Source organism: Sciurus carolinensis, chromosome 7 (assembly GCF_902686445.1).
Source record: "Sciurus carolinensis chromosome 7, mSciCar1.2, whole genome shotgun sequence".
Classification (NCBI taxonomy): Eukaryota; Metazoa; Chordata; class Mammalia; order Rodentia; family Sciuridae; genus Sciurus; species Sciurus carolinensis.
The window spans coordinates 55,173,543-55,200,985 of NC_062219.1; the positions used below are offsets into that span (position 1 = coordinate 55,173,543).

The 27,443-nt window shown below is 45.5% G+C and overlaps 1 protein-coding gene across 1 annotated transcript; it reads right to left on the bottom strand.

Moving 5' to 3' along the window:
• Window positions 1–8,150: 8,150 nt before the first annotated feature.
• Nr2e1 (nuclear receptor subfamily 2 group E member 1) lies at window positions 8,151–26,722 on the bottom strand. Its single transcript, XM_047559427.1, has 9 exons — window positions 26,698–26,722; window positions 21,963–22,108; window positions 18,475–18,562; window positions 16,695–16,930; window positions 15,271–15,417; window positions 12,927–13,023; window positions 12,390–12,539; window positions 12,034–12,139; window positions 8,151–8,313 (listed from the first exon to the last, which is right to left on the bottom strand). The coding sequence occupies exons 1-9, from the start codon at window positions 26,720–26,722 to the stop codon at window positions 8,151–8,153; spliced, it is 1,158 nt and encodes a 385-aa protein (XP_047415383.1).
• Between the last annotated feature and the right edge of the window lie 721 nt (window positions 26,723–27,443).

Below are 27,443 nucleotides of genomic sequence, written 5' to 3' on the forward strand. Positions count from 1 at the left end.
AATATATGTTGGCAATATATATCTTTACAGTATCACCACAATTATTTCATTAATCATTTATAGCTCTTCTCATAACTCAAAAGGAAAACAAGGTCAAGAATAAGCCCACGATATTATACTCCATGTATGTAAAATATGTCAAAATACACTCTTCTGTCATGTATATCTAAAAAGAACAAATAAAAATTATATTTAAAAAAAAGTATAAGCCCATGATCTCGGCCCTGAAATAAAACTCGGAGCAGGACACGAGGGCTTGCCAGCTTGACTCGGCTCTTCAGAGGGTATAAAGTTTGGGAGGGGGACTAATGCAACCAGCAGAAAGTAAGGCAGGCTTTTTTCCTGGACCACTGAGACCCAGTGGTGAAGAAAGAACAGATTGAGAAGACTGCCAGATGGCTTTGGCTTGGGAGGGGGGGAGGGGGTCCTGTGGAGCCTGTGTGCGTGTAGGGAGAGGGCTGGGCTGCTGGGTGCCATGGCAGGCCCAGTGGTAAGCCAAATCATCCTTCACGGACCCCTCCACTACGCTGACCGCTCAGAGGGCCCACTCTCCCCCATGCAAGCAGAAGAGACAGATCCCACCCAAGCGGCCACCTCTGGAATGTTGAATTTCTGGAAGAAGTCACTATTGTGACATGTCCAGTGACACTGCCTTGTGTGAGAGCCAGTGTCCAGCAAATACCAATGAACAGCCAGGTGGGAGAGAAGCAGCAGTGTGACCCACTTTTTGAAGAGACATTTACTCCAATCTTGTGCTCAATCTTGGTGCTAATTGGAAAAGCTCAAGATGAAAGCAATTTCTCTTGGTGTCTCTTGTTGTCACCGGTGTTCCCTGAGGAAATTCAGGGCAAACCTCAAGGGGTATTTTAGGAAGTATGGAACTGGCAATGGTTTGGATTGCTAAATGCAGATTTCCAGGCCCTGCCTCCCACTTGAGTCCCAATCTCAAGAAGTAGGAACCAGGAATTGCAAGTTAGACAATCTCTGTGGGTGGGTCTTATTCATGCTATTTTGTAGATTGTGCATGTATTTTGTTAGACATTTTCGTTGAGCCTAATTGTACAAAACAACAAATGGCTGATAAATCATGGCACACACCAAGTAACAGAATTATTATGAGAACACCAAAAGGAATTCTGAGAGTTCATAGCTGCTAATAAAAACTGTCAGTGACAGAATGTTAAGAGGGCTATCAGAATGCAAAACACGTTCACTCTGATTACAGAGACGTTAACATATAGGTACATGTGCACAAACTAGAAAAATAGGCAAAAATGAAAATGGTTGCACTGGGGAGGTAGAATTAGAAGTGATTTTCTTCCCCTCAAGATTTGTGTATGGTATTAGGTTAAAAAAAAAAAAAAAAAAAAAAAAAAAAAAAAAAAAAAAAAAGAGGAAGTCACTTTGCACATTGTTAAAATGTTATATTTTAAATAAAATAGCCATCTCCTCTCCTCTGGCCCACATACCATCTTCCATGTATATATCAAATGTTCCATAAGGCATTGCATATGTTAGAAAGGAAATCAGGCAACTTAGCCGTCCCAGAGGAGAAGAGCCTCTTCCCAGGGATAGTCTAATGCAGCTCCCTTGTTTGCAGGAAGAAGTTTGGGGTTACCTAGGGAAGAAGTTTGGGGTTACCTAGGCTGCATGGAGGGGGCCAAGTATGCATTGCTCTGGGCTCAGTTGTAGTTCATGAGGTTCCAAAGTAGCACTAAAAATGGGGTCCAGGTTGGAATGTCACTCTCTTGAGTCTGACAGCTTCAACCTCACTTCTGAACTGTAGATCATCTGGATCCACTGCTCCTCGCCAACCAGACATGGGTTACCCTGTGTATATAAGGAATCCACTGATCTTCCCTTGCTCTTGCAGAGAGCTTGGGGTGGGCAAGAACTGGCTTCCTCATTTTGACATTCAGGGAAGATGAAGAGTGCAGTTTGCTAGTCCCTGGGGGGAGCTTTGGGAGTCAGCCCAGGGACATAGCCCCTCCCCTTTTCCAGCCTCCCCACAGACCCTGGATGCTCTGCTCAGAATCACAGGCTGCTGCCAATTACAAAAGGACTCTTAACTCCGTTTTTGCAGCCCCTTGATTGATAGCACTGGTGAGTGAAATTATAAGCCTTAATGATCACGTTAATTTCTGGGGAAAGGGAAGCGGTCAGAAGAGGTTCTCAATCACAAGCGCCACAATCAGCTGGGTGAGTTCAATGACAGGCCAGAGCAGGAAAAGAAGGCGAAGAATTAACTTTTTAAAAGGTCACCAGAGAGTAGGGGGAGAGCAACCAGGCTTGAGGGATGAGGGATGAGGGTCACCAACGATCCTGGAGTCTGAAGATACACCCACTTCCCTGGGCTCTGACCCTGGAGTCATTTAGGAAGCTTTAAAAATACTGAAGGTAGAGCGTGTGCTTATCATGCAAGAGGACCTGGAATCAATACCTCCCTCCTACCCCCCAAAATGCACAAACAAACAAAAGGAAAAAAAACCTGATGCCTGGGCCCCACGCTAGAGATGCTGGTGCAATTGGTCTGCAATGTTCAGGACACTGAGAGTTTTAAAAGCTCCCATGTGATTCCATGTGCAGCCAAGATTGAGAAGGACATGTCTAAATGAAGAACAATTTGTGGGACAAGTAGCCAAGGTGGAGTACATTTGGAAATGTTCTTACTCTGATTAGTTCTTGCCACCAAGGAGAATTTTCTGGTAGTCTCCTGGCTCCATGATGAGGTGTTAGAACAGAAGGCGGTGATTAGACATCACTAAACCTAGTACTTCCTTTCACAGATGAAAGCCCAGAGGGGCAGAGAGGTGACTTGCCCAAGATCACATTGGTCTTAACTAGAACCACCAGGGCCACTGCTCCTTCTCCTGGGCTCATGTCTTGGGAGAAGATGCTCTGGACTGATCACTGGTGGGACAGGAGCTATGGTTTGTCATCTAACCTTCTTGGAAGAGGAATCTAAGTCTCAGTGTCCTGGGACACTGTGACTGGCCTGTATTAGAGATACCAGTATCATTCTGTAGATTAATCCTATGACCTTGGTATCCTTAATATATTGACTCTGCTCATGGCTTCCCAGCAAAGCACTGCAGCACTTTGTCACATCACAAAGATGCCCAGGATATGTGGCAACATCCTGGTTTCTTCATCTGAGAGTCTGCTCACTGCCACACTGCTGACAAGCCCAGATGACAGTGTGCAGCTGAAAGTGCTGATGACCTTCCTGAACAGTGTCTGTGGAGGTCAGCAGTATTCAGAGAAAAAGACTACTTCATATTCCAAAATGAGTTCCAAAAATCTCACAACATTCAAAATACAGACTACACAGAAAATAAACCATTTGGCATTTGTGGTAAAGGTTATTTAGAGTTATTTAGTTATAGAGAGTTATTGTTCTTTAGTTTCCACCTGTGCTGGGATTTGAACCCAAGGTCTCATATATGCTAAGCACATGCTTTACCGCTGAGCTGCACTCCACCCCCAAGTAACTGGGGTTCTTGGAGCAGCATTTTAGCAATAGAAAGCATCAGACAAGCTACTTCTATATTTCACTCTCCTTCTTTCTCTTGATCTTCATTGTGACGTGGATACTCCCAAAAGTTCACAAAGAATAGGCCTAGGCTGGAAATATGGGGGAACCAAGCTCTGACTATGGATGCAGGGTGAGACCTACTTAGCCAGTCCAATAAGCATTGTAAAAGAGGCATTTTCATAATAGAAACATATGCATTCTCTGTATTTTTCTAATAGCTTCTGAAGTGTTCATCAAGCCTGTGTCTGATTAAGCACTTTTAAATTCTGAGCAATGAAATGGGCCCTCTCATACCCTCTTGGCAGGAGTGCAAATTGATACAACCCTTTTGGAGAGCCATTTGGCTGTATCTATCAAAATTAAAAATGCATATAATCTTCGACCCAGAAACACCACTTCTAAGAATTTATCCTACAGCAATTCTCCCACAAGTCCTCAAAAGTATACATAGAAGACTGGTTCTTTGCAGTTTAATCTGTCATAGTGAAAAACTGCAAGTAATCCAAGTCCATCAACAAAGAATTACTTGTAGTGCATTGTAAAATGGAATACTAGGCAGATAAATGGAATGAGATAGAGCTGTGTACCCACCAGAAGAGTCATACACACATGCACACACATGTGCATGCGTGTACACACACAAAAAAACTTGCAGAAAAGTAAGGTGTTTCCCTTTTTATAAAAATGACTGAGGAAGGCAGCCATGTACAGGTCTCTGACCAATGGGCTCAGTTCTTGGGCTTCTCAATTTGATTAAAAACTTCAAATTGTTTAAGTAAAATAATTTGAAAGTCTCCATTCAGTTGCTGAGCACATCTCCTGTTCTCCCTCTTCTCTGGCATCAAGGAACAAGTTAAAAGTCATTCAAACTCAAATGTAAGGCTTCTACCCAAAAGTCATGATCTAAAAAAAAAAAAACCTTATAAAAGGACCCTCCAACATTCAGAAAACCCATCTGTCAAAGGAGAAATTCTGCAGTTTTCAACTACAGTAATCTCTTGGCCAGGCTCTTTTTCTCTTGTTTATACATTCAAATTGTATATTTTGAATCTGTAAATTCAGAGACCACTGCAGAACCTCCTCTACAACATCAGCCACTACAGGATGTTCATCTTAAAACCATGTGATTAAGTAAGGTCTTAAAGGACCCGTGGAAGCCATCTTGCGTCTCCATCCAGTAGAAATCCCCAAATTCCAGAAGAAACTGCTACTGATTTTTAAAATTCAAGGCCTTTTCAAAAGTTGAGAGTCAGATTTGGTTCTTCTTTGTAATGGCAGAGATGCCCCCAGACAAAGACATTCCAGAGGGAATCAGTATCCTATGGCTTGTCACGGGAATCTTATTCCCTTTTGATTTTACCAAGACTACTTGAAGTAGATTATGACTGTACTAGATTTTAATATGGTTCAGTGACTCTCCTCCCCTTGTCTCACCTCCATGGAAAGAGAATGCTCCTCTGCCCTCTTGAGGTTGAGTTTGGCCTTATGTCTGGATTTGGCCAGTGAAAAGTGAGCAACTCTGGGCAAGTAGCATCTTTAAATGCATTTGCTCTTGTACTTCTGCACACTGTCATGAGAAGAAGCTGCTCTAGAGAAGCTGCCAGTCCCCAATGAGGAAGCTCTGGAGCCAAGTCTTACAGAGCCAAAGGTGACAGGCAATTCTGTGAGCAAGGAATTAAATTTGCTGTTACAAACTTTGAGGGTGTTTGTTAACCAGCAGTATCGAAACTAAATTTGGCTAATACGTGATAATACCTGATAATACTCATACAACCTCAGACCCATCACCCAGTTTACCAAATCTTGTCTTTGAGCTCATAGGTGTGTCACTCTTTTTCCCTTATGAAATAAGCCATTAAAGAAACATTTGGTAATCCTCTTGGTATCCTTCATCAATCCCATCAATACCCAGAGGTAACCACTATCATGAGTTATCATTTATCTTAAATATTCACACTCATTTTAAATGTTGGCTATACATTTATATACCCATAAACATTATCTATTATTGTTCTGTGAGTTGTAAAACCTAATGTAAATGATGCCAAGCAGTATGCATCCTTTGCAATTCACTTATCCCCTCCCCTCAAGACCCATGGTGAAGCCAGGTATGGTGGTACACACCTGTAATCCTGTGGCTCAGGAGGCTGAGGCAGGAGGATCTCGAGTTCAAAGCCAGCTTCAGCAACTTAGCAAGACCTTGTCTTTAATAAAACATTTTAAAGGGTGGGACTGAGGATGTGGCTCAGTGGTAAAGTGCCCCTGGGTTCAATCCCTATACCCCCCCCCAAAAAAAAAGACCCACCGTGAAATGTGGGCCCTAGACATTCCCTTTAGCTACACTATCTACCACATTGTATCTATTGTCTGTTAATGGACATTAAATATAAACAGGTTTGCAAGGAACATTCTTATATACATATTTGAGTACTCCTCTGGTTTTCTGTTTCTAGAGTGTGTGTAAGAGAGACTTGGGATTAAACCCAGGGCCTCGTGCATCCTAGGCAAGTGCTCTACACTGAGCTACCTCCTCAGTCCCACCTTGCTTTTCTGTGGAATCAGTAGTAAAGTGCATGATTGATGGAGCTTTCACACATACAGTCTGCAAAATCATTCTCCCCAAGGGCAGAAGAATAAGCAACTCTCACTGGGGCTGGCACCCAGGACCCCACAGTGCCATGACCTTGGGCACCTGGATCTCCACCACTGGCCTCTAGCGGTGGGGCCAGTGTTCTGAGATTTGCTGGGAACATCTGGATGACCTTCTCTTGTTCCATCCACATCTTACTTAACAGTGGAGTTCTTCGTGCTTTATCTTTTTGATCATTCAATGATATCAAGTTCCTGGTCAGGACTGAAATGTTGGCAAGAGAGAAACAGAGGAGGGAATGAAGACCGTTAATCGGCCTCTTTCTTCTTCACACAGCAATTTTTCTAACAGATGCAATTATATTTGAGAGCTGTAGAGAACGGAATCTTATGTTTTATTTCTTTATTCATCACTTTACAAATGGGATTCACTGTAAAAAGGAAATTGCCTTTGTAGTTCAGTTCCTTCAGCTCTGTGCTGGAGTGCTCTGAGCCTCAGTTTTAATACCAGCTGTAGCTGCCGCCACCTCGTATCTGGTGAGTGAGAACCCACCAGGGAGGGTGGTAAGGAAATCAGGCAGATTTCATTTAAATTCAATATATTTTTATTCTTTGTAAATACAATGAGTACAACCTTTTAACTTCACAAATCAGTTAATTCACTTTGTACAAGAAAAGTTTTACTCCTCCTATGATAGTCCAAGTGCTGAAATTTTCTTCTCAGTGCTAGTACCTAATAAATCAAAATGTGAAAAGTACAGCAGCTATTTAAAAATGTTTGTTTCTACATTTCCATAAGTATAGATTTATACCAAAGGAGCAGCTTATAGCGTAGAATGATGTGGTGTGTGTGTGTGTGTGTGTGTGTGTGTGTGTGCACGCATTCAAGGCTTTACTAGAAACCAGAGTTTTCTGAAAGGCATTGAAGAGTCTCAGGTTGTTAGCAATGGATCAATAGGGAAACCGCTTAATGCTCATCTCCTTGAAGTTCCTTCTGGCATTGTGTCCGCATTTGTTTACTGTCTGCTGTGACTGGCTGAATCACCACCAGTGTGGACCCCATTGCCTTTGGTTTCAGCACACGACCTTAAAGGGACAGCAATCTGCCTCACTCAATCACTCATCTCCACTTTATTTGGTTTTGCTGTTTTTACTCATCCTCCCTCGACTTGTGTTCTTGTAGTAAAGCTCTTCTATTTTTGAGATGTTATCCAACCTGAATTCCTGTTGAGAATCTCATTTTTGTCTGCCAATTCCTTTGACAAGGTTGCCTGGCCTATGGTATTAAAAGAGAAGGAAAAGGAAAAGAGAAAGAAAGAAAGAAAGAAAGAGAGAGAGAGAGTGAGAGAGAGAGAGAGAGAGAGAGAAAGAAAGAAAGAAAGAAAGAAAGAAAGAAAGAAAGAAAGAAAGAAAGAAAAAAGAAAGAGAAAGGGGAAAAGGAGATAGAGGAAAAGCAAATCACACAGCATAAGCTACTTTTCACGTATTAACTCGGTTCTGAAGGCCACTTAACGATGTATTACGATAGAAGGGAAACTTTTGATAATACTTTTGATTTCAAACCTAACCATTCTTTTTAAAATAAATTCTCCAACATAACATAGTTCCGCAGGCTGCAGTATGATGTTATACACAGAGATATATTGGATGTCCCAACTCTATGTGCTAAAAAGGAAAGGAAAGTATGACTTGTCTTTCAGCTTTTGAAGCTCGGCCAGATCTTCCAGGTCAGAGGCAGAGCGGCTCGGCCTGTGGCAGCCCCCATTTTGCCCCTCCTAGGGCATGGCAGCTGTGACTTCCTGCCACGTGGTCCTCTTGCACCCCCTTTCCTTCCTGGCTGCCCTGCCCTGGTGGAGGCAGCAGGTCATAGCTACTGGAACTGTTGTGTGTCAGTTGGCTCTTTTTCCTGAAGGCTACACATTCCCAGGTTTCTGCTTCCTGAAGGATTTGTTAGTTGAGGCTTGTTCTCCAGGGGTAGAAGTTCATCTGATACTGTCCCATCCTGAAAAGTGGGTACTTTGAGAGCTTAGATATCACTGGATTTGTACATATCTGAAAGCAGTCTTGTGATCGGCACGTTGCCAATGGTTTTTTTGAAAAACACTTCTTCTATGGTTGATGGGCTAATAGAACGTAAAGCTGGCAAAAGCAACAGGAGTTTTCCAAAGCGGCAAGGCTGCGTGGGGTATCTGGAATGCAAGAAGCCATGAGAGTTATGTCAGAGCCCATTGCTAATGGGAATTAACCTCTTGTACTTGAACATACACCATTTCCAGTATAATTCCCTGTTGTAGGCCTCTTGAATAACATACTACCCCTGCAGGAGAGCTCTGCACAGGCACTACTGTTCCTGACTTGCAGGTGGACTACTTGAGACATTGAGAACATAAATGACACCTCCAGAATCACACGGTGACTCTCTCTGCATTAGCAAAGGAGTTGCATTTTGTCCAGAGAAAGAACAGTCTTAAGAAACATGATTCTAACTTTAAGCCAAATAATAAACTTAACATTTCTACTGTAGAAAAAGACCGTGGTGCTGACGATAAAGATAGCTGTAGAACGCACATTTTCTTGTTCTCGAGGCTCCTTCACAAGGCTACTTCCCTCAAATAAAATGGTTTCTTTTTCTAAGCAATTCTCCAAATTATTATTCAGGCATTATACTTAGTCACTCTCAGGAATAATTCCATCCTTATTACACTGCAAATTAAAGACTAAGTTCTGTTGGGTGGCAGTGCCACCCAACTTTCATGTCAATGAAATTGGCATATAATTAAAGATGTGAGAAATTGCTTAACAATTTCCTCTCTTGATGTCCAACATACATCTGTACTCAGATGTGCAAGCTCAATTTCCTGCTGTCTTTAGATGCCTGTAAGCCACCTCCTCACTGCAGCCCCTCTACTTCTTCAGCCAACAGCTTGAAATCAGGTATCAGCTCACTCCACAAGGAGGGGTCCCTCCAGTGAAACAAGCCACCTAAAAAAAAAAACTGAACTGCAGGGCATGCTCTGTGACTAAGCCAGGTTCAACCCAGTCCACAAGGTGCAGGAAACTGCGATGTCAAAATTCCTTCAAAGGGGTTTGGTAGCTGTGTTTAACTGCCTGATATCTCCACCCTAAAGATAGAGCTCAGGAGAACAACTTTCATTTTTGTCTCTTAGCTTTGGGCAAATAAGAATCTCTCTCTTCAAGTAGATACTAGGCTTATAATTTGTATGTGTGTCTCTGAAGACCTCATTTGGTTCTTACACTGCCCAGCTTCATGAATGACCACCATGGACAGGGGCCACCAGACCACATTTAATAACGTGATAGGAAAATAATGAAGTTTATCTACATTAAAACAAAAGAAAACATAAAAACATAAAATCCACCATTTTTTCTTTTTGCTGAATGTGTCTGCTAGGGTTCATAGAAAGTAATCCCATGTCTCATGTCTCTCTTTCACTTTGGTCACTTTCTTTCTTCAACAGTTTTTCTTCACACAGAGCATCTGAGGCAGAGGTTGCCTACACAATCTGCACCATATCTGCAGCATCCCCCCCACATACCGACCATTGCCCATGGTAAGAAACCATTGTGGGAAATAATGATGTCCACAGGCATGACTTTTTGGAGAAGCCATAGACAATTAACTCTTGATTTTCAATGAATAGTTTTCCACTTATTTACTCTCATACTTCCTTTACTCTCTATTTGGGAAAAGGCTGGTTAATGTCAGTCAACAAGAATTAATGGTCTATTACATGTGGAGTAACGTACTACCCAGAAACAGTAACAATGTGTGTGCGTGAGAGACAGAATCTAACTGTTCAAAACTATTGTTTAGAGTATCTGTAGCCCTGACCTCATCCATTGGTATAAATAACAAGAAGTTTCTTTTCCATTTGAAATGTTTTCTTTCTACCACAGGTTCCTGTATTTGAACTTCAGTTATAACTGTTTTGTGAAATGCCAATTTCCAGTCTTTTCCTTATGCCTTAGATAAATAGTTCACAGAGCTGTAACGATTAGCTGCATTTGCACATTCACTTTTCATTTCAATTTCAGATTTTATTTTCCTAGACAGGAAAGTGTCTAGGGAAGAGTTAAGGAATAAGGCAGCGTCATTTCTGTCACATGTGTGACCCTAGATATTAAGCTATAGCTGTTACTGTTATCATGATATAAGAATCCTATGCTGAAGCAGATGTATTCCTCCTGCAGATCATTTCCTTGTTTGAGAAGTGGGGAAGAAGTTGTGCACTAGTTTTTTTTTCTTATATAGATTGGTGTTCACTTGTGGAATTCTCCTGGATCATCCTATGGGCAACTCCTCGTGTGCCAGGCTCCCAGCCCTCCCCCTGGAACTCTCTGGCACCTCTCACAACACTGCCATCCACTCCTCCACTGGCTTCCTGCACCCCCTTTTCCCTGCTGAAATCTTCCACCATTCAGGGAGAAACTCAGATCAATCAGACTTTCCAGATTTTCCTCATCACCTTCCAACTAAACTCTCCAGCTTCCCATTTTACTTTTCTCTCCTCTCTGGTCTGAACTGGAGTTACATCTCTGCCCACTGCACATGATGGAAGCGGGCATGTCTTTTGTCTTTCTGGTATCCCACAATCCCCACTTGGAGCCTTGTGCATGGTGAGTAGTACTCAGCAAAGCTGGACTGAACCAAAGGCTGAGTACCACATTCTTCTCAGTCTGGTGCTCTTAATATCCTATCAGCTCTGAATGTCAAAGATCAGTTTTTAGTGGGAGAAAAGTGTCCAAATTATGTATTAATCCATTTTGTCATTTTGTTTTGTTCATTTCATCATTTTGAACAAACATTAACTGTTACTATACCTATGTTCTGAAATTCAACATGGATTTTATATTTCAAACCATGGCACTTGACTTTGGAAAAACATATACACATGTACTATCTTTCAACATAGTTTCAATGATATTCCATGGGGAGGTAAGCTTTTATTCATTCAGCTTTCAAAAGAGGATTTATAATAGTAATAAGGAGATCCTATTAGAAATGGTGTCACCTCAAACTGATACAGCTGATTTGGGATTTCTCTGACTCCTCATGTGTGAGAGGCACTAATGGCCTCTACCCATATCATGTAGCTATTCCCACCATAGTGTCTATGGCTGGCGTTGAGATGATGGAGACAGGCTTTCCCAGGTCCCTTTCCAGATCAATCTAGAACAAGAATAGCAATTCTATTTTACCTCAGATCCACCACAGTCCTATCTTGGAAAGCTAGAGAGGCTCTATTGCTCTTGACTCCTTTGCATCTGAATACAGAATCAGAAAGTCTACACCTCTTGGTGGGCTTGCCCACTGCTGAAGTCTCGGTGCTGAAGAGTTTCTACAAACAGCTGAGGACAGTCTTTACCAGAGGGCCCTGATTGGTCAGATGTAACCTTGTGGGTGCTACTACACAAAATAATAGCTAACCATCACTGAAGCCAAGTACTGGTTATGTCAGGGGGTGAAGATGGCTTCTCTAGAAAGTTCTCTGGTCCTTTGATTTGGGATTGGCATCTAAGAAAAGGCATCTACTTTTAATCAAGGATGATGCAACCACCATTTAATATACCACCCATAAAACTTCAGATTTGACTTTTGATCCTTTCCATATCCATTCACACAAATGTGCTTAACTATTTCAGTTGATCAACTTGTTCATCCAGGACAGCCGTAATGTGTCTGACAATGCTTTCACTTTGAACAACTAATTTGATTTGCTCCTCTCACCCACCCTGAGAGAGAGGCGAGGACATAAATTCTAACTAAATTAACTGGCTGACAACAGGATAATTAGTCACAATATTTAAACTGGCTTATTCCTGCCTGCTTGCACATTTACAATGGAAGCAATTTTCTTAAGTACATGTTCAAGGCAAACAAGAGTCACCTGGTATGGATGTAGCTGTTGAGAGTTAGCTGAGCCTCATCTTGAAGAGCTGCAATGGCGGCAGCATTCCGGAAACTTCTTAGTTCAGAACCACTGTGTGTAGGAACTAGAAATGAAGACCAGGAAACTGTGATAGGCAGCAGAGGAAATACTGTGGGAATGTACTGCTCTTGAAATGGATGCCCACCAGGAGAGCATGCAGGTCGCCACAGCTATTGAAGATGGGGCCAGCCTAATCGGATCAGCTCCCTTGAAACATCACCTCTTTTTGTGAAGGTCAATCTAGACTTTGAGGTGGCCGAATTAATGAGGTGGCAAAACTGGAGAAGAAGAGACAGGGATCTGGGTTTACTTACCAGCTTTGAAAGTGACAATGCATTTCAGACAGGCAAATTCAGTAGCATCTAACCGGAGCTGTCTAAACCGAGCCACCACCTCTTGTAAAGCCTGTATTTCAGATATGATCTTGTTCAGCTTCTGGGAATCTGTGTTGTCACCATTCATGCCTAGAATAAAAATATGGGATAAATATTCTAATATGAAGGCATTTTCATGATTTAATATTGATTTTTGACAAAATCTTGCATATCAATATCTATTCAATTGTCACTCTAAGATATCTGATTCCATGTAAACTGGCTATATTGTATGAAAGTTAATATAAAATCTTCTCTTGGATGATAACAAACACAGTAATTTGCATTTAAATAACAATGCAAGCAGTCATGAATACAACAAAACAACATTATTTGCATTTAAATATAGATTTATAAATGACAGGTATACTCTATTGTTCAGCAGGAATTTGTTATTCTTTACATGTTGTTCTTTTTTCAGTAATGTATTTTTATGGTAATTTCTACAACAAAGTCATTAAATTGTGCAATTCTTACCAGATACAGCCAGTAGAGTGTTAGCATCAACCGGAATGGCCCATTGTGCTATTCCTAGAACAAACAGTTCTCTCCAAGCATCTTCCAAAAGCATCAGCTGTCATACAATAGATGTATAATATAATATAGTGTGTAATTTATAAATTTATAAACAATTCCAGTATGTAAATTTCCATTATTTTAAAGTGTTTTAAATGCCTGTCTTTGGTAATTTTTTTTCCCAAATAGTCTAGCTTTCTCTTATTTCCCATATTTTCCGTTTTGAAAAGGTGCCTATAGATATGCACATGCATTTGAGAGTCAGCATTCCAATTCCTCAAAGTTTGCTTCTCTCAGAAAAGGATTTACCCCTCTTGTCCTTATATCCACTCATTCTTGACCACCTAGAAACTTCTCCAGAGATCCAGGATCTAAGAAATACCAGCCACAGCATGGCAGGTGGACTCCCCTGGTACAGAATGCTGTTATTGTCAGGGAGAGGATTCCTGACTAAGATGACAAGTATGGGTCCCCATCTTCCTGGAGGGTTGAGGGGGCTGGGCTGGGAGAGAGATCACTAATTCCCAAGAGGCATGCGGGAAATCAGGGTATAATTATGTTAATCGGGTTTTGCTGAGTTTACCTCATCTCAATGCCTGATTTTTCTGAGACTCATAAGTGGACAGCATCAAGGTGCTTGTCATTTTCATTCTAATAAAATGTGCTACTGAATATTTAAAATGAAAATCTGTCTCCTTTCCCAAATTAATATACTGGATTCCACTTCACTGCAGTTTGCTTATTGTCGAAGAATTTCCACCAAAGGGCTAAGTGGTAGATAGTAAGTAAATTCTGTTTGGATTAAAGAGTCTACAAATACTTGTTTTGAGAAAAAAAATATAGCCAATTTGCACACACACACAAACACACATACACACATGAACAGAGAAAATGGGTAGGGCCAACCAGTAAACCTGGCCAAAGATAGGATCTAACTGACTTGAAAAAAATCTCTAATTTTGAAAAATCTCTCTCAAAACTCAGCCAATTCTGAGTGATTAATGTGAAAGAATTTCCTTTTGGGAGCTGAGAATCAAGAAGGCTTGTTACCAAAATCACAAATAAATGGAAAGTTTGAATTTTCAAATGCATTATTTTTTAGTTTTATTATATTAAGTACAAAAAATAATAATTATGAAGTGCAAGGTAACAGTATGTAATTCTGAATATATTTCATGCTGGAAGATTAAATGTTTTTAGTACATTGGCCAGTCTTTGTTTTGTTTGTGTGATACTAGAGATGGAACCCAGGGCCACTGAGCTACATCCCCAGCCCTGCCCCGTCTTTCTGAAGGAAACATATTTCATATTAAAGCTCACTATTATGCTTTTATTGGGTATGAAATGAAGAGTTAAATCTTTTGCTTTTAGAAATACTTACTAAAGCTGGGGGCATAGGTTAGTGGTAGAGCAACGGCTTGTAAGAGGCCCTGGGTTCATCTCCAGCACAGGCAGGGATCGAACCCAAAAAACTACATATTTACTTTTTGGGAAATTTCTCATAAATTTCTGTGAACACATAGGTAATAGTCAATGGCTGTGAATGCCTCATTTTCTTTCTTTCCCTTAAGGTTAGAAAAATGCTGGCAGGGGCCATTACTGATATTCCTAACAACAACATTTCTGGGTTTGGCACAATGCAATTTTTAGCTACACATAATTTTCCTGCCTCTGAATGTCACCACAGAATTTGTAACCACAGAATTACACAACTTGCCTAATTGTTTACAAAATTCTTAAAAATACTTAAAGAATTACAAAAGATCCTAGCCTGCAGGAGGTGTGAAATGTGCCCTTTAATCTTACATGCAGATGAATCAATAGTCAAAGTCTTTAAAATCTCAATGGAGAATATGAAGTGAGAATATAATATAATGAAACTAATTCCAATAATCTCATGGGTGAATACTCTTACCACCTTCTGTTTCTCACAGTTTCAATGTTCCCAAGAGAACACTATTTTTATCAATGGTTTTAAAAAGCATTAACATTTTAAAATTTGAGATTAAATTTGATGTTTCAATTAAACTAAAAAAGAGATAACGTTCTTATATATGTTTTTCAAAGACCAGGATCCAGCTTTTCTGAAATAACATAATTGCATTTCTTACTAACAATTCCATAGGTAGATAATTTGAATCTTTAGAAAGATGATGGTAAAAATAAATGTTTTCCTCATTGCGGCTAAAAATGCATGCCTACCTTGGTGATTTATCCAGGTATTGTACCATTTGATATGGTTGAGTACTATAGCTTCCTTCCCAACCCCCTTTCTCACAAGACCTCTGTGTCCTGTTGATCATACCTGGTCTTGCAAAGACAGCGTTGAAAAAGCTGGCACACTCTTAGCCCACTTGATGCTCATAAAAAGAAGCCTGGCAGCTGATTCACACACTGACTCTGTGGCTACTTCATAGAGATACATTGGGGTCCCATTCACTTCATGGGGGTACTAGGAGGGGAAGAAAGAGAGACACCTGGATGTGAGGAAACAATGGCTTTGCAAGAAGTGCCAACCTTTCGATTTTCTAATTAAAACAGGGGAGGAGATGGAAAGAAATCTATATACCCCCCTTAAATGTACAGTTGCCATAGGTGTGTAAAAAACCAAACATTTGTATCTATAGAGTTTTGGAAATGATGCCTGTTGAGGAAGGCCCGTTTCCACTCTTTGGGGGCTTCTCCCTTCCAGAGGGGTGTCTGACTTTTTCATCCCATACAGGAAATTTTCTTTGGGCTGAGCCAAGTGGTAGGCCTGGCTCCCAATTTAGACAAGAGCTGGTTGCATTTGTGTAAATAAAAATAGATGTGAAAAAAGTATAAATTAATAGGCATCCCAAACACAAATATGCATATGAGTATTTTTAGAAAGGATTAGTATATTATGGAAATATTTCAATTAGACATCTTAATCATTCACAGAGCATTCCCATTCATAACTGACAACATATTCATAACACTACTTTTCCAAGCTTATTATACACATCAAGGGTAAGAAAGCAATATTAAATATTGTGCGTGTGTATGTGCCCAGGTGTTTGGCTTCCCTGCAGTGTGGGGCTGCAGCTGGCCCTCCTCTGGGGAAAATCCTAGGCCCTTCTCCCTCTGGAATGGAAACCTTGGGAGATATCGGCAAGAGGCCTGGAAAAGTAGTCCCTAGATGGCGCCTTCCCAGGTGGTTCAGGCTCAATCTTGGTGTAAATTCTTGTGGCTCTGAAGACAGTAAGGGGAGCAGTAACCAAGTGAACTCACATTTCTCTCCTGCACCAGGGAGACCCACCACTTTGCCCAAGATAATAAATAGATCCCAGAGATTCACAACTCAGGGGCTGTATTCCCAATGGAGTCAACTGCTTTCTTCTAAAACAAAGGTCTGTTCTTCTGGCCTTTGGGAACCTAAGACTGCCCCCCTGGGGTTGGATAAGGCTCCACTCCACCACCAATCACCAGTGGGGTTTCCAAAAGTTGCAAGTTTTGGGCCTCCACACCAAAATTGCTGAAAGGGAATTTCTGGGTTGTGGGCCTGGTAGTCCACACTCGTAGCCACTCAGAAGGTGACTCTACACTAAAGTTTGAGAATTTTTGGCTCAAAGGGAAGAGTGGAAGGCCTAAACGTGAGCACCCAGGAAGTCTTTTGCCTGAACCCATCATAATTCGGAAGAACTTCAGTGAGCCTTACTCCACCCTCTGCTCGGCTTGAGTCCCTTCCTGCCCAACAAGGCCACTGACCTTGGGCGTGGGCTGAGCCAGGCTCACGAGTGTCTGCCTCTCAGGAGTGGCGGACACCGCGGCCAGCTCCAGGCTGTGCGGCTCCAGCTGTGTGACTGCGGTGAAGAAGGCTGGAGCGGGCAGAGCGGCGGAGGGGAAGTGTGTGGCTGCCCCGTTCTCCTCCTTGTGTCCACGAAAGTAGAGGGCCACCTGTTTGCGAATGGTGGATGTCCGAGGACCCCTCTCGTGCTGCACAGCTGCAGAGATGAACAGACAGACAACACATCCAGGATCAGAGACGCGGCCACACTTGGCCGCTCGGTGCCCAGCGCCACCTTGCCTCCATCCCAATGTCACATCAGGGCTGGCAAGTCATCCAAGAGGCGCAGAAAGGGAGGGAGAGGGAATGTGAGGGCAGAAGGCGCTGCGATAAGCGTTTAATTCCTACATTGTATGGATTAGGAAGCTGAGACCAAGAAGAGGAGCCTTTATCCCAAGGGCCACCATAATGTTCTGGCCTCGAGCAAGACTACGAGTGTTCTCGGTGGGTTCAGGGCTCATCCTCACCCAGGGGCTAGCAAGGAAACCACAGACTGGGCAGGTGTAGGAAGTGCCCTAGCCCCCACGACGTGGAGATGGAGTGTCACTCACAGCTAGGCACAAAGTCTCTATACAGACATTTCCGGCTCCACCCAAGAACGACTCCCCCCACCTCCAGACCCGCCCCCACAGGAATAGCTTTGACTTCCAAGGCCCCAGGAGAAAAGGACCCGAGCCTCGGGGACGCTGGGGGATGGGACCTGGGAGAGCCGCTCTCCGAGTGCGCTGGAGGAAGGCAGGGGAGATGTGACAATTACCACCAACAGTTTAAACAAACAAATTAATTCAGGGCAATCTTCCGCCCGCCGAGCTTGACAACTTGTCAATACACAAGTTCAACAGGTTGGACGCTCCCTCCTGCTTCCTGCGCAGTGGAGGAAGCAGCTCCCCCGGATAGGCGCTGTGCCTCAGGCGGCTGCCACCCGCCCTGGCCGCCTCCACCGCAAGGCCCGCTCTGCACCCACTCCCTAGACCGCATTCTGCCCTCCCGCCCAGTACCCCTCGTCCATGCCCGGGTCTGGAGGCGCCCTCGCCAGGCCACGACGGGGGACTCGGCTTGGACTGCGCGCTACGCCCAGGTAGCATCCTGAAGTCTAAGGGGAACTGGGTGTCGGAGGCACCCATGGCGTCACCCGGCCTCTCCTACCCCTTTTCTCGCTTTCCTGTAGAACCGAGAAAAGGTTCTGAAAAAGCCTTGACCCGCCTAATGGTCATACTAATTTTGGTATTTGTGAATTTGCAAAAAGGAGCTTGAATTTCCCGTTTTCGTGCCCCGCTCTCTCCTCCAACACGCCACCATTGCTCAGCCCCCACAATCTCCTCCCAAGGAGATTATCCAGACTGAGATCCTGGGGGAGGATAACAGGCCTAGGGAGTGGCCGCAAGGTTTGCAAAAAGAAGCGAAAAGAGGGACTAGGACTCTCGTGTCTGGAGCTGCCTGAGGTTCCCGCAACGCTGACTTTCTGAGGATGCTTTGGGGGCGCAAATGTCCGATTTGGGCATGCGAGTTTAGTGGGGTGAGTGGGTGACTCGTGCAAAGACGAAGAGGATACCACTGAAAGCCCGAGGCCAATTCCCAGCATCTGGAAAGAAGTGTTCTGTTCAGGAGATGATTTACATGCATAGGAGTGCCATGTATTATCTGAACATATAATTTACTTACTACTCAATCAACATTACAATAAAGGGATGTACTGATTACCATCTTTGTTCATGTTGACTTCCAAACACTTCTTCAGCCGACACGCCCTGCACTGGTTCCTGTGTGTCTTGTCTACCGGGCAGCCTCCCTGGAACAGAGCGCAGGCGGTCAGTGACCCCCAGGGCCTTTAGGCAAGAAGCTCGTGCCGGTGCGTAAGGAACGGCATGGGGACCTCGCCAGGCCACAGACCCCGGATCAGTAAGCCCAGGCCCGGACACACTAGAGACTTGGGCAGGTAGGGGGCTAGAACTCCCAGGGGCACGGCAAGTAGGTCAGCCCCTGACCCTATGGATCGACAAGGAGGAAAAGTCCTCCTCCCAGCAGGGGAAGGGTCAGAGAGCCTGGTTTGCCAGATCGCGCAGGGCTGAAAGAAGGTCGCGAGGGGCAGTTTCGCCAGTGGCAGTGGTTTGCAACGAATAGACTTTTCAGGACCGAAGACAGCGACCTGGCCCTAAGCTTGGTAAGGAGCAGGTTTGCTAGTCAAGATCCGCCCCAAATCCTCCTCCCTGCTAACCATTCTTTCTGCTTTCAGGTCTTGAATCTATCTCTTTGACCACTTTCTGGGTGAGCCCATTTATCTGATAGCTAAATCTCTCCCGTTTATTCTTCACTGTTCTGTTTCCTCACTTATGCTTTTGTACTTGAGGCCATTTTTGTAACCAGCATGTTGAGACAGCTCTCAAGTCTTAAAGACTAGCCTCAGTCCAGATTAATGGAAACACAGCCATTCCCAGGAAGTGAGAGAAAAGCCAGAGTGCTTGGGATGGCAAGGCCTACCTACAGAAAGTGAGGGAATGAAAGGAGGAGCCCCAGACCTGGAGAAAATCCAGAAATGTCTACTGTGTAAATACACTCAGGAAGATAATGTGAGGGACTGTCTGAAAAAGGTAATAGGGATAGATAATATTAACGTGAAAACTGACAAATAGGTAGTTGCCACTTTAGAAATATTTATCTGACACAAGTAAGAAAATAAGTGTCTTATTAGTATGATTTTCTGGGGAAAAAGTGTTGGCCATTAAAAGAGGAAATTCACAAGTTTCTTTTGGAATTTATTCAGTGTTAGGTGTAATTACTGAGGAAACATACATGGATACATAAAGAGGCATATGTACTTAAGTTTTCATTTTTATGTAGTTTTACCTTTAGTGGTGCTGAGGATCAAATCCAGAACCTTGAGTATGCTAGGCAAGCACTCTACCACTAAGCTACATCCCCAGTCCTGTGTACAGTTATTTTATACATGAAAAATATCTAAGAAGTTTGGTGCTTTCCTGTATTTATATAAGTTGCCTCTGTTGTATTTGTAGTGGGAAGGAAGAAAATAAAATATATGTTTTTATGTTTTGCTTCATGACCTCAAATATTTGTATATTCTGAAATAGGAGTGAGTGCATTTGCCCCTGAAATATCCTTTAGGGAAAATAACACACTTGAATACAGAGTTTTATATGATTATACTCCTCCAATTAAAAATATGTTGTTTTAGGTTGGGGGTTCTAGCTCTGTGGTAGAGTGCATCCCTAGCATGCATGAAACCCTGGTTCAATCTCCAGCACCAAAAACAAAGCTGAACAAAACAATATGTCTGCTTGTTTAGAGATGGGGCAGTTCATAAAAATTTCTAAATGTCTTCATTACTGTTAATGGTAATTGAAATATTATTTACTTGGTCTTAAAACAAGAGAGGAAGGAAATAATTTTTAGTTTCTAAGAGTATTCTTCAGGGCATTTTGGGCCAGTGTAAAATAGCTCAATGTAAAGAGATTTAAAGAACTTATTAAGTATAATCAAATGTCTGTCCCCAAATGATATCTCCCCAGTATTCTGATAAACATGCAAAGGCAAAATAGAAACCTTATTAGTTCTTTAGTGTGTCTTCACATCAGATAAAAATGTATATAAATTTCTGAAGCCTGGGAGAAGAAGGAATGAGCGCCTCAGCTCAGCCCCTTTATTCTCTTTGCAAGAAAAGGAACACCAGGCCTGATGAGTCTATTATCCCTCCTTTACAAGCATTTGGACTGATATCAATATGTTTGGATAGCCATCTCCTTTTAAAATATCAAGTATAACATCTGAGATTTCCCAATTCTGTAGGCTGCACAAAAAATAAAAGATTATTAAAGTAGAAGCCTGCTCAAATCTGACAACACACAGTAATCCCAACTCTGTGGAGCTACTGGGGTACAGTCCTATGTCCATATATAATGTGATGTGTCCATAGGGTAAAGCTAGAAACTGATAGAGATCTAAGTATCCAATTATACAGGTAACAGGGCTAAAGAGTTGAAAATGACATCCCAAATATATCCACGTATTTGCTGCCAATTCAAATCTATCAGAAATTGATATGAGTAGACATGCCTTCAGAAAAAGAAGTCAGAATAATTCGCTAGTATCGGATGATGTATGCGTGTGCTCATGTGTATCATATACATTAATTAGTGAAAGCCTTTTATCATTTTGGATACCAAAGGATACTTCTGACTCTCAGGGATCTTCCCAGGAATGAAGGCAGAGGCTTCTGTGCTTGAGGGTCTGTGTGCCCAGCTAAAGAGAGGGTAAAGTGTACAAACAGAAGGTTGATCTCCTAGGTTGAAATAAGTCTATCACTGAGCTGTAAACTGAGTCAATTAGGGGTTTCCGCTCACTTTGTCTGGAAGCTCTGGCTCATGCTCAGCTAATACCCTGACTGTCCTGTCTCTTGGAGATAGTTCTGCTGGCTGGAGACTAAAACACAACCAACCAGGCACATCTTCTAAGCAGAACAGGTGGAAGGAGATATGGGAATTGGGGAAGGATTCCAGTTGCACCCTCCTTTGAGCTCTCTTTTCTTCCTCATCCTGCCCTTTTCAGACAAGGCCCAGGTAAAGTCACAAGGATGCTGAAGCCCTATCATCCACTTTCAGAACACTCTGCTTCTCCCTAGCTGAAAGGGGATGGCTCCTCTCAGAACAACACCTTTCTTCCAAGTAGCTAAGGCTTAGTAGTGGTGACCTTAACTCATACCCATGTGCCTTTACCTCTGCCATCCAAGTGGTCAGGAGACTGAACTTGGGTGCTGCAAGAAGCGGGGGTCAGGTGGACAGGCAACTTAAGGTAGCCCTTTCTCCTACTTGCTTCTTGAGGTTTAGATTCTAAAGTTCCTTAGGCCTCTGGCAGGCTTGTAGCCACTAGGCAAGGGCCATACCCAGTGTCAAAAATCTGTCAGGGGATTAAAAAAAAAAAAAAAAAAAAGCGTAGGCGAGGTATGGGATTTCAGACTTCCTCCTGCAAACTCATCCGTCTTCCCTTAACTTATCCGGCCTTTCCTGAGCCGAAGGGCCTCCCAGAGCTGGGGCAGGAAGGAGGGGAGAGGAAGGGAGAGGCCGGGGCTTGGCCTCTCCGCGGCTGGGTGGAAATTCAGAGGAGGCCTTGGCACAAAGGAGGGGGAGGCATCAGAGGGGAGCCGGGCAGTGAAACCCTGGCTAAGGTGGCTAAGTTACCTGGTTTCCAGATTTGCAGACATATGTCCTATTCCTTCGGATACTCCGCTTGAAAAACCCCGAGCAGCCGTCGCAAGCGTAGACCCCGTAGTGTTTTCCCGAGCTGCGGTCACCACACACTTTGCAGGGGATATCTAAAATGCGGCCTGAAATGGCAGGGAAGACGGGGGTGGGGGGGTGGGGGTGGTAAGAGGCGAGAGGGAGAGGAGGGAGGAAAAGAGGGAGGAAAGGGGAGAGGGAGAGAGAGATGCTAAGCAATCTGACCTCTGAAGGGATTAGCATCGAAGCTGCGGTAAAAGCAAATAATGAAGTGATTTTATAGCCAAACTTTTTTTCCTTGAGCAAGTGTCAGTTTCCTACAATGAGCATTATTCATGCACCGCTACATGTATTTGGGTCTCCCCTAATCGCCGAGACCCATTTTGGAATAAAAGATTACAGCAGGCCCGGGCGGCAGTACAGCCCGCCGCTGCCTTTCTGCTCCGCAGAAAGTTTGGCCGCCTCCCTCCTCAGCTCTTGCATTTAACAGAGAAAGTTGTTAGTGAGCGCGCGAGGAGACAAACTTGAAATGTAAAAGGGAAAAGAAGAAAAACAAACACGGCTGGAACCAGGGATGGCAGCTGGAAGGCAATCGAGTTTTCTCTGAGCTCCGCCGGGCGGTTGTTATTATTAGGATTATTATTGTGATGCTAATACTCAGATTATTAATGATAATAAGGGTAGTGGTAATTGCCCAACTTTCTCTTTTTACCTATTAAGAAAATGCTTGGTGGATCGCTTTTGAGAAATTATTTTTTTAAGAAAAAAATTTCACTGCAAAGTAGCACGGGTCTAGGATGAGAGAGGAGAGCGACTCAAGTTGTCGATTTCCTGACGAGTTAGCGTGGGACAGCCATCTCTTGTACTCCCCTAAAAGGCTGGCCTCCTCTTATTTAGTCCTGTGTGAGTCTTCCTCTGGGTTTTTCTGCCGCTGGCAGAGGCTGATTTTTTTTTTTTTTTTAGGGCTCTAATTTCTCAAGGCTGTTTCCCCACCCCCACTGAACTCCTGCTCCAGAGAACTTTACTTGGACTCCCCCAAACCTGGGGTGGTCGCGGCCCCTGGAGGAGTTAGGGACAGGGTAATATGCAAAAATTCAGAAAGCGGGGCGGGGGCGGATTGTTTTTCTCTAAGGTTCAAGAGTCCAACAAGTGCCTGAATCCGTTTATTGGGATTTAGAAATCCTTCCTCCCACAAAACAAAGGGAGTATTTTAAAAAGTGTTAACACTTTAATAAAATATTACTTAATAACAATTAACTTATTAACACTTGATTTTCCCATCGCTACCCGTCGGAAGGCCTCCTGTCTGGGCCCGGGAGACCTCAGGCCTCGTGGAAACTCAACAGCTGCTCTGAGAGCACTTAGGTTGGGGTCGGCAGAGGCCAGAGACCACTCAGCGAGGGGAACAAGGAAGGTGAGGACGCGGCCTGGGGAGGGACCCGAGGCATCACAGGTGGAAACTCGCTTGGACTCAGAGGCGTCGGGGCGGGCTTGCACCCCGGGCCCGGGCCTCAGCCTCAGGTGGAGGGGGGAGAGAGGGGGACCGGGCTGTGAGGGGAGGTCGGTAACGACCAGGCTCAGCCCGGGTAATTACAACCCCGCCGCAGCACCTGCCTATAGAGCCACCAGTGACCCGTCAAAAAGAGTAGCATGGGAATTCGGACCGCGACAAAGGACGGTGGGGGGAGGCGCTCGGCGCCGTGGCCACCGCCTTGGAGCCCCCTCTCCCGCAGGGCGGGAGGGAAGGTTGTGCTAGGGGAGGGAGGGGCTGGAGAGAGCCCACTGAGGCCACAGCGGGTCTTGTCCTCAACCCCCTCAGGGAGTCTGTCACTGAGCCCGAAGGAATTCACGGCCGCCCAGGAGCCCGGCCAGCTCTGCTGCACCGCACTCAGTCTGGAAGCAGAAAATTTGATTTCCACGTTTTGCAAGCATCCTCTTCTGCATAACGCCCTCTGGACGCGCTGGAGTCCCTGTTGGGGCCCAGCAATACTGTCGCCCCAGCAGTCCTCCTCTTCCCCATGGCACTCTTGATGCCAAGATGAGTGTGTGGGAGGAGCGGTGACGGGGTCTTCCCTGCTTCTCATCCAGACGGGAGGCCAAGGACACACTTCTCTGGAGAAGCCGATGGGGATGGAGGGAAGACCAGTGCGGGATTGGTGACCCTACTCTGGCTCCCTGGGCCGGGACTCCCAGATGGTCGCCACTTGGGTCGCGACCGCTGCAGGTCGACCTTGCCAAGGGGCAGACCTGGTGCGGTGGCTCCTGGGGCAGATTAGATTCAGGAAAATGGACTGGGGCGGGGCACAGGAGGGAGGGACGCGAAAATTCCTGGGCATAGCGGGTCTGCGCCTCAGACTCCGCCACCCAGCCACGTTAGGGTGACTTGGGGTCACGAGACACACTGGTTGACCCTGTTGCAAAGCTCCTCTCATTTAGCAAGCTGAGCGAGCTGCGACCTGAGGCGAGCCAGAGTTTCCTCAGGCTGGAAAACCGTTCTTAACTTCCCTCGCCAGGGGGTCCCCTCGGGGCTTTTTGTCTGTCATAATTGCCTAAAGATATATGGCAGCTTCGATTACTGTAATTACCATCAGAGGCTGTTGAAAGAAGTTAGTCTGGGCTGCAGGGGTGACTGGCCAGGGTCTTGCTACCACCCAGGCGGGGCTCCGGGTGACATCGCTCTGCCCTCCAACCGTGCGAAGCCGAGCAAGGCGGGAGGTGAAGACCTCCGCAGCCCAGCGCGGTCCTGACCCGGCCTGCTGCGCGCCGACCCCCGCGTCGCCCCAGGCCGCAGGTTTCGGGCGGGCTGAAGCCACAGGTCTGAAGAGCGCCTGGAAGCAGCGGCGCCGTGGGCCGGGGCTGCTGTCCTGCCGGCCTAAGCAACCTCAGCAGCAGAGTCCAACCTGAGCCGGGCTTAAGGCTTCCAAGGTGGAACTCGGGCTTGGCAAGTTGGGAAGCTCTCAAGTTTCCCTAATGTGCCCACTCTGCCTTCCCCCACCCCCAAATCCTGAGGGTCCGCCCGTGTCCTAGTCCACAGATAGCGGGCTTGCCCCTTTCCTGGTCACTGAGGCCTCACCTTTCAAGTCCCCAGGTATCTCCGCATCCCAGGAAGGCAAAAGAGCTCGAGGTTCCTTACTTCCAGGGCCGCAGACCAGGCCTGTCCCAGGGCGAACGAGCCAGGAGGCCTGCCCAGGCCCGCGGGCTTCGTTTTTTTTGAAAAAGACCTAGAATGCGACAGGAAAGGCCTCCTTCTTCGCCTCCTGGGAAGGGCACGCACTCGGGAACAGGGGCAACAAAAAGCGAGCCCGCCTCACTTCCCAGAGATTCCCAACAGCTAGTGCAAGGGTAGGCCCTAGGCCAAGAGGAACCGCCAGTCCTGCGCAAGGGTCGGCTGTGTATTTCGATTGCAGTTAAGGTCCCTCTCTCCTCTCTCTAGTCTAGCTTGAAATATTTCTCCTTTTCTCTTTTTGTTCACGCTCACTTTGCTCTGATTTTTTAAAACGGCATTACCCTAATCAAAACAAATGAACAAAATAAAAACACAATCTACTTCTTGCGGGGGTGGGAGGTAGGGGGCGGGAATTACACCCCTCTTAAGTGAAACTTCATTATCAGTCCTCACAAGTATCTTGGACTCTCCCAACTTTCAAAGAGTCAGGACAATGAGGGCGAGTGAGGGGGGGAGGGGGCGGGAAGGACGCACTGAGCGCCAAAAATGTTATAGGCGAAAACACCGGCGGCGGGAGAACTCCGGGATGTGAGGACTGTGGCAGTCACAGTCCTGGACACTGGAACCCGCAGCCCCCGACCCGGAGAAGGCGGGAACTGAAAAGTCTGGGGGAGATCCGAGCCCCGCGGCCGTGCTTTACCAACGCCGGCGCAGGCCTGCACATTCTCGGGTTCCGCTGGGACTGCACACACAAATGCCCTCACACTCACAAGTAGCCCAGTACTCCCGCAGTAGGGTGGTTAGAGGTGGGCTGCTGATTGGCATTGGGGGAGTGTGGCGGCGGCTAAGGAAGTTTGAGGAAGGAGAGAGCGCGCGGAGGGAGCAGGCCGCGCACTCCTGCCTCTGCTGAGCTTCGGCTCGAAAAGTCCTTGGGATTAGGGATTTGGTTCTCTTTGCTAGAGTGGTTCGCCATACTTTAAATTCCCCAGTTATGACCTACGCGGATTTAGGATTAAAGAAAATGTGACTTTTAAATTGTTTCTGCTTCCCAGTTTTGCAGGATTATTTGAAATAGCTAGAAAAGGGGTGCAAAGCATTCCATTCAAAATCCGCTTTGCAGAGAGTTGCTTTTGCGCGCTGGAGCTAGGAGTTTTGAGCGAATGTGTTATTGTGCTGCCGCCTGGAGCTGCGGCCCAGTTCCCGCCCCCGTCCCACCCCTCCCATCCCCAGCACCTGGCGGCTAAATGGAAACAACTCGCTGGACTGGTGGGCTGAGTGGGTCGCAACCTTTCCACCATTCCAGAGAGAGGGGGAAATCAAGCAATCTAGAAGCAACGAAATTGCTCTCCACTCTTCACGAAACCGTCCGACTCACGGTCTACGAAGACCTGGGCCAAAGGGCACTCACCCGCTGACGTCCCTCTCTGGGGCTCCGGAGCCACAGTGCTCTGAACAGGATCTCCCCGACCTCCCGCCAGCCCACCTCAGGCTGCGCGCCTGGGCCCCACCGCGGCCGGGAGAGGTACCCACTTGTTGATCCTGCCGGCTTGCTCATGCTGGCGGTCCCGGGGCGGAGCGGTTGGTGGGCACTGCCGGAGTCCCGGCAGGCAGCGCCCGCCTCGCTGCCGGGCGCCGCAGCTCGCCAGCCGCCCTCCAGCCTGTAAAGCTTCGGGACCCGACAGGTGGGTATCGATCGCGCGCGGCGCTGCTCTCCCGGTGCTCAGGATTCGTTCCACAGTGGAAATTTAAGCATCCTTAAGTTTCTTCCCGCCTCTTGCAAAACTGCGGCTGCTGGGACTGCTGCTTAATATGGACATACACATGGACAGACAGATGGAGAGATGGACAGGAAGGCTGAAGAAGGGAGGACAGTGCGAGAAGGGTATTACTGAAAGACAGATGGAGACACGAAAATGGTCTGCCTATGGAACAAAAAGGGTAAAATCCCTCTCTTTTCCCATTCCTGTCAGAGTCTTCAACCTCTCCCTCTACATAGGCATGCAGAGTGTGGGCAGATCTCTACAGACCGCTGGTCTTCTAAGGAAAGACGGAAAACACAACCGCAGGCTCAGAGGCAGATGGGCTCCGTGCTGCCGGAACGGAGCCGAGTGGGCAAACTAGATTGCTGGGAAATCTTCCGAGGGAAGAAGCGGCCAGGTCCGGGTTTCCGGGGAGAGCCGCGCACACAGCGGCAAAGGGTCCCCGAAGTTCATTACCCCGTGACTTTGTGCCTGTCGCTGCGGGTTGGGTCCTCTGTAATATCTCCAGAAGCGCTC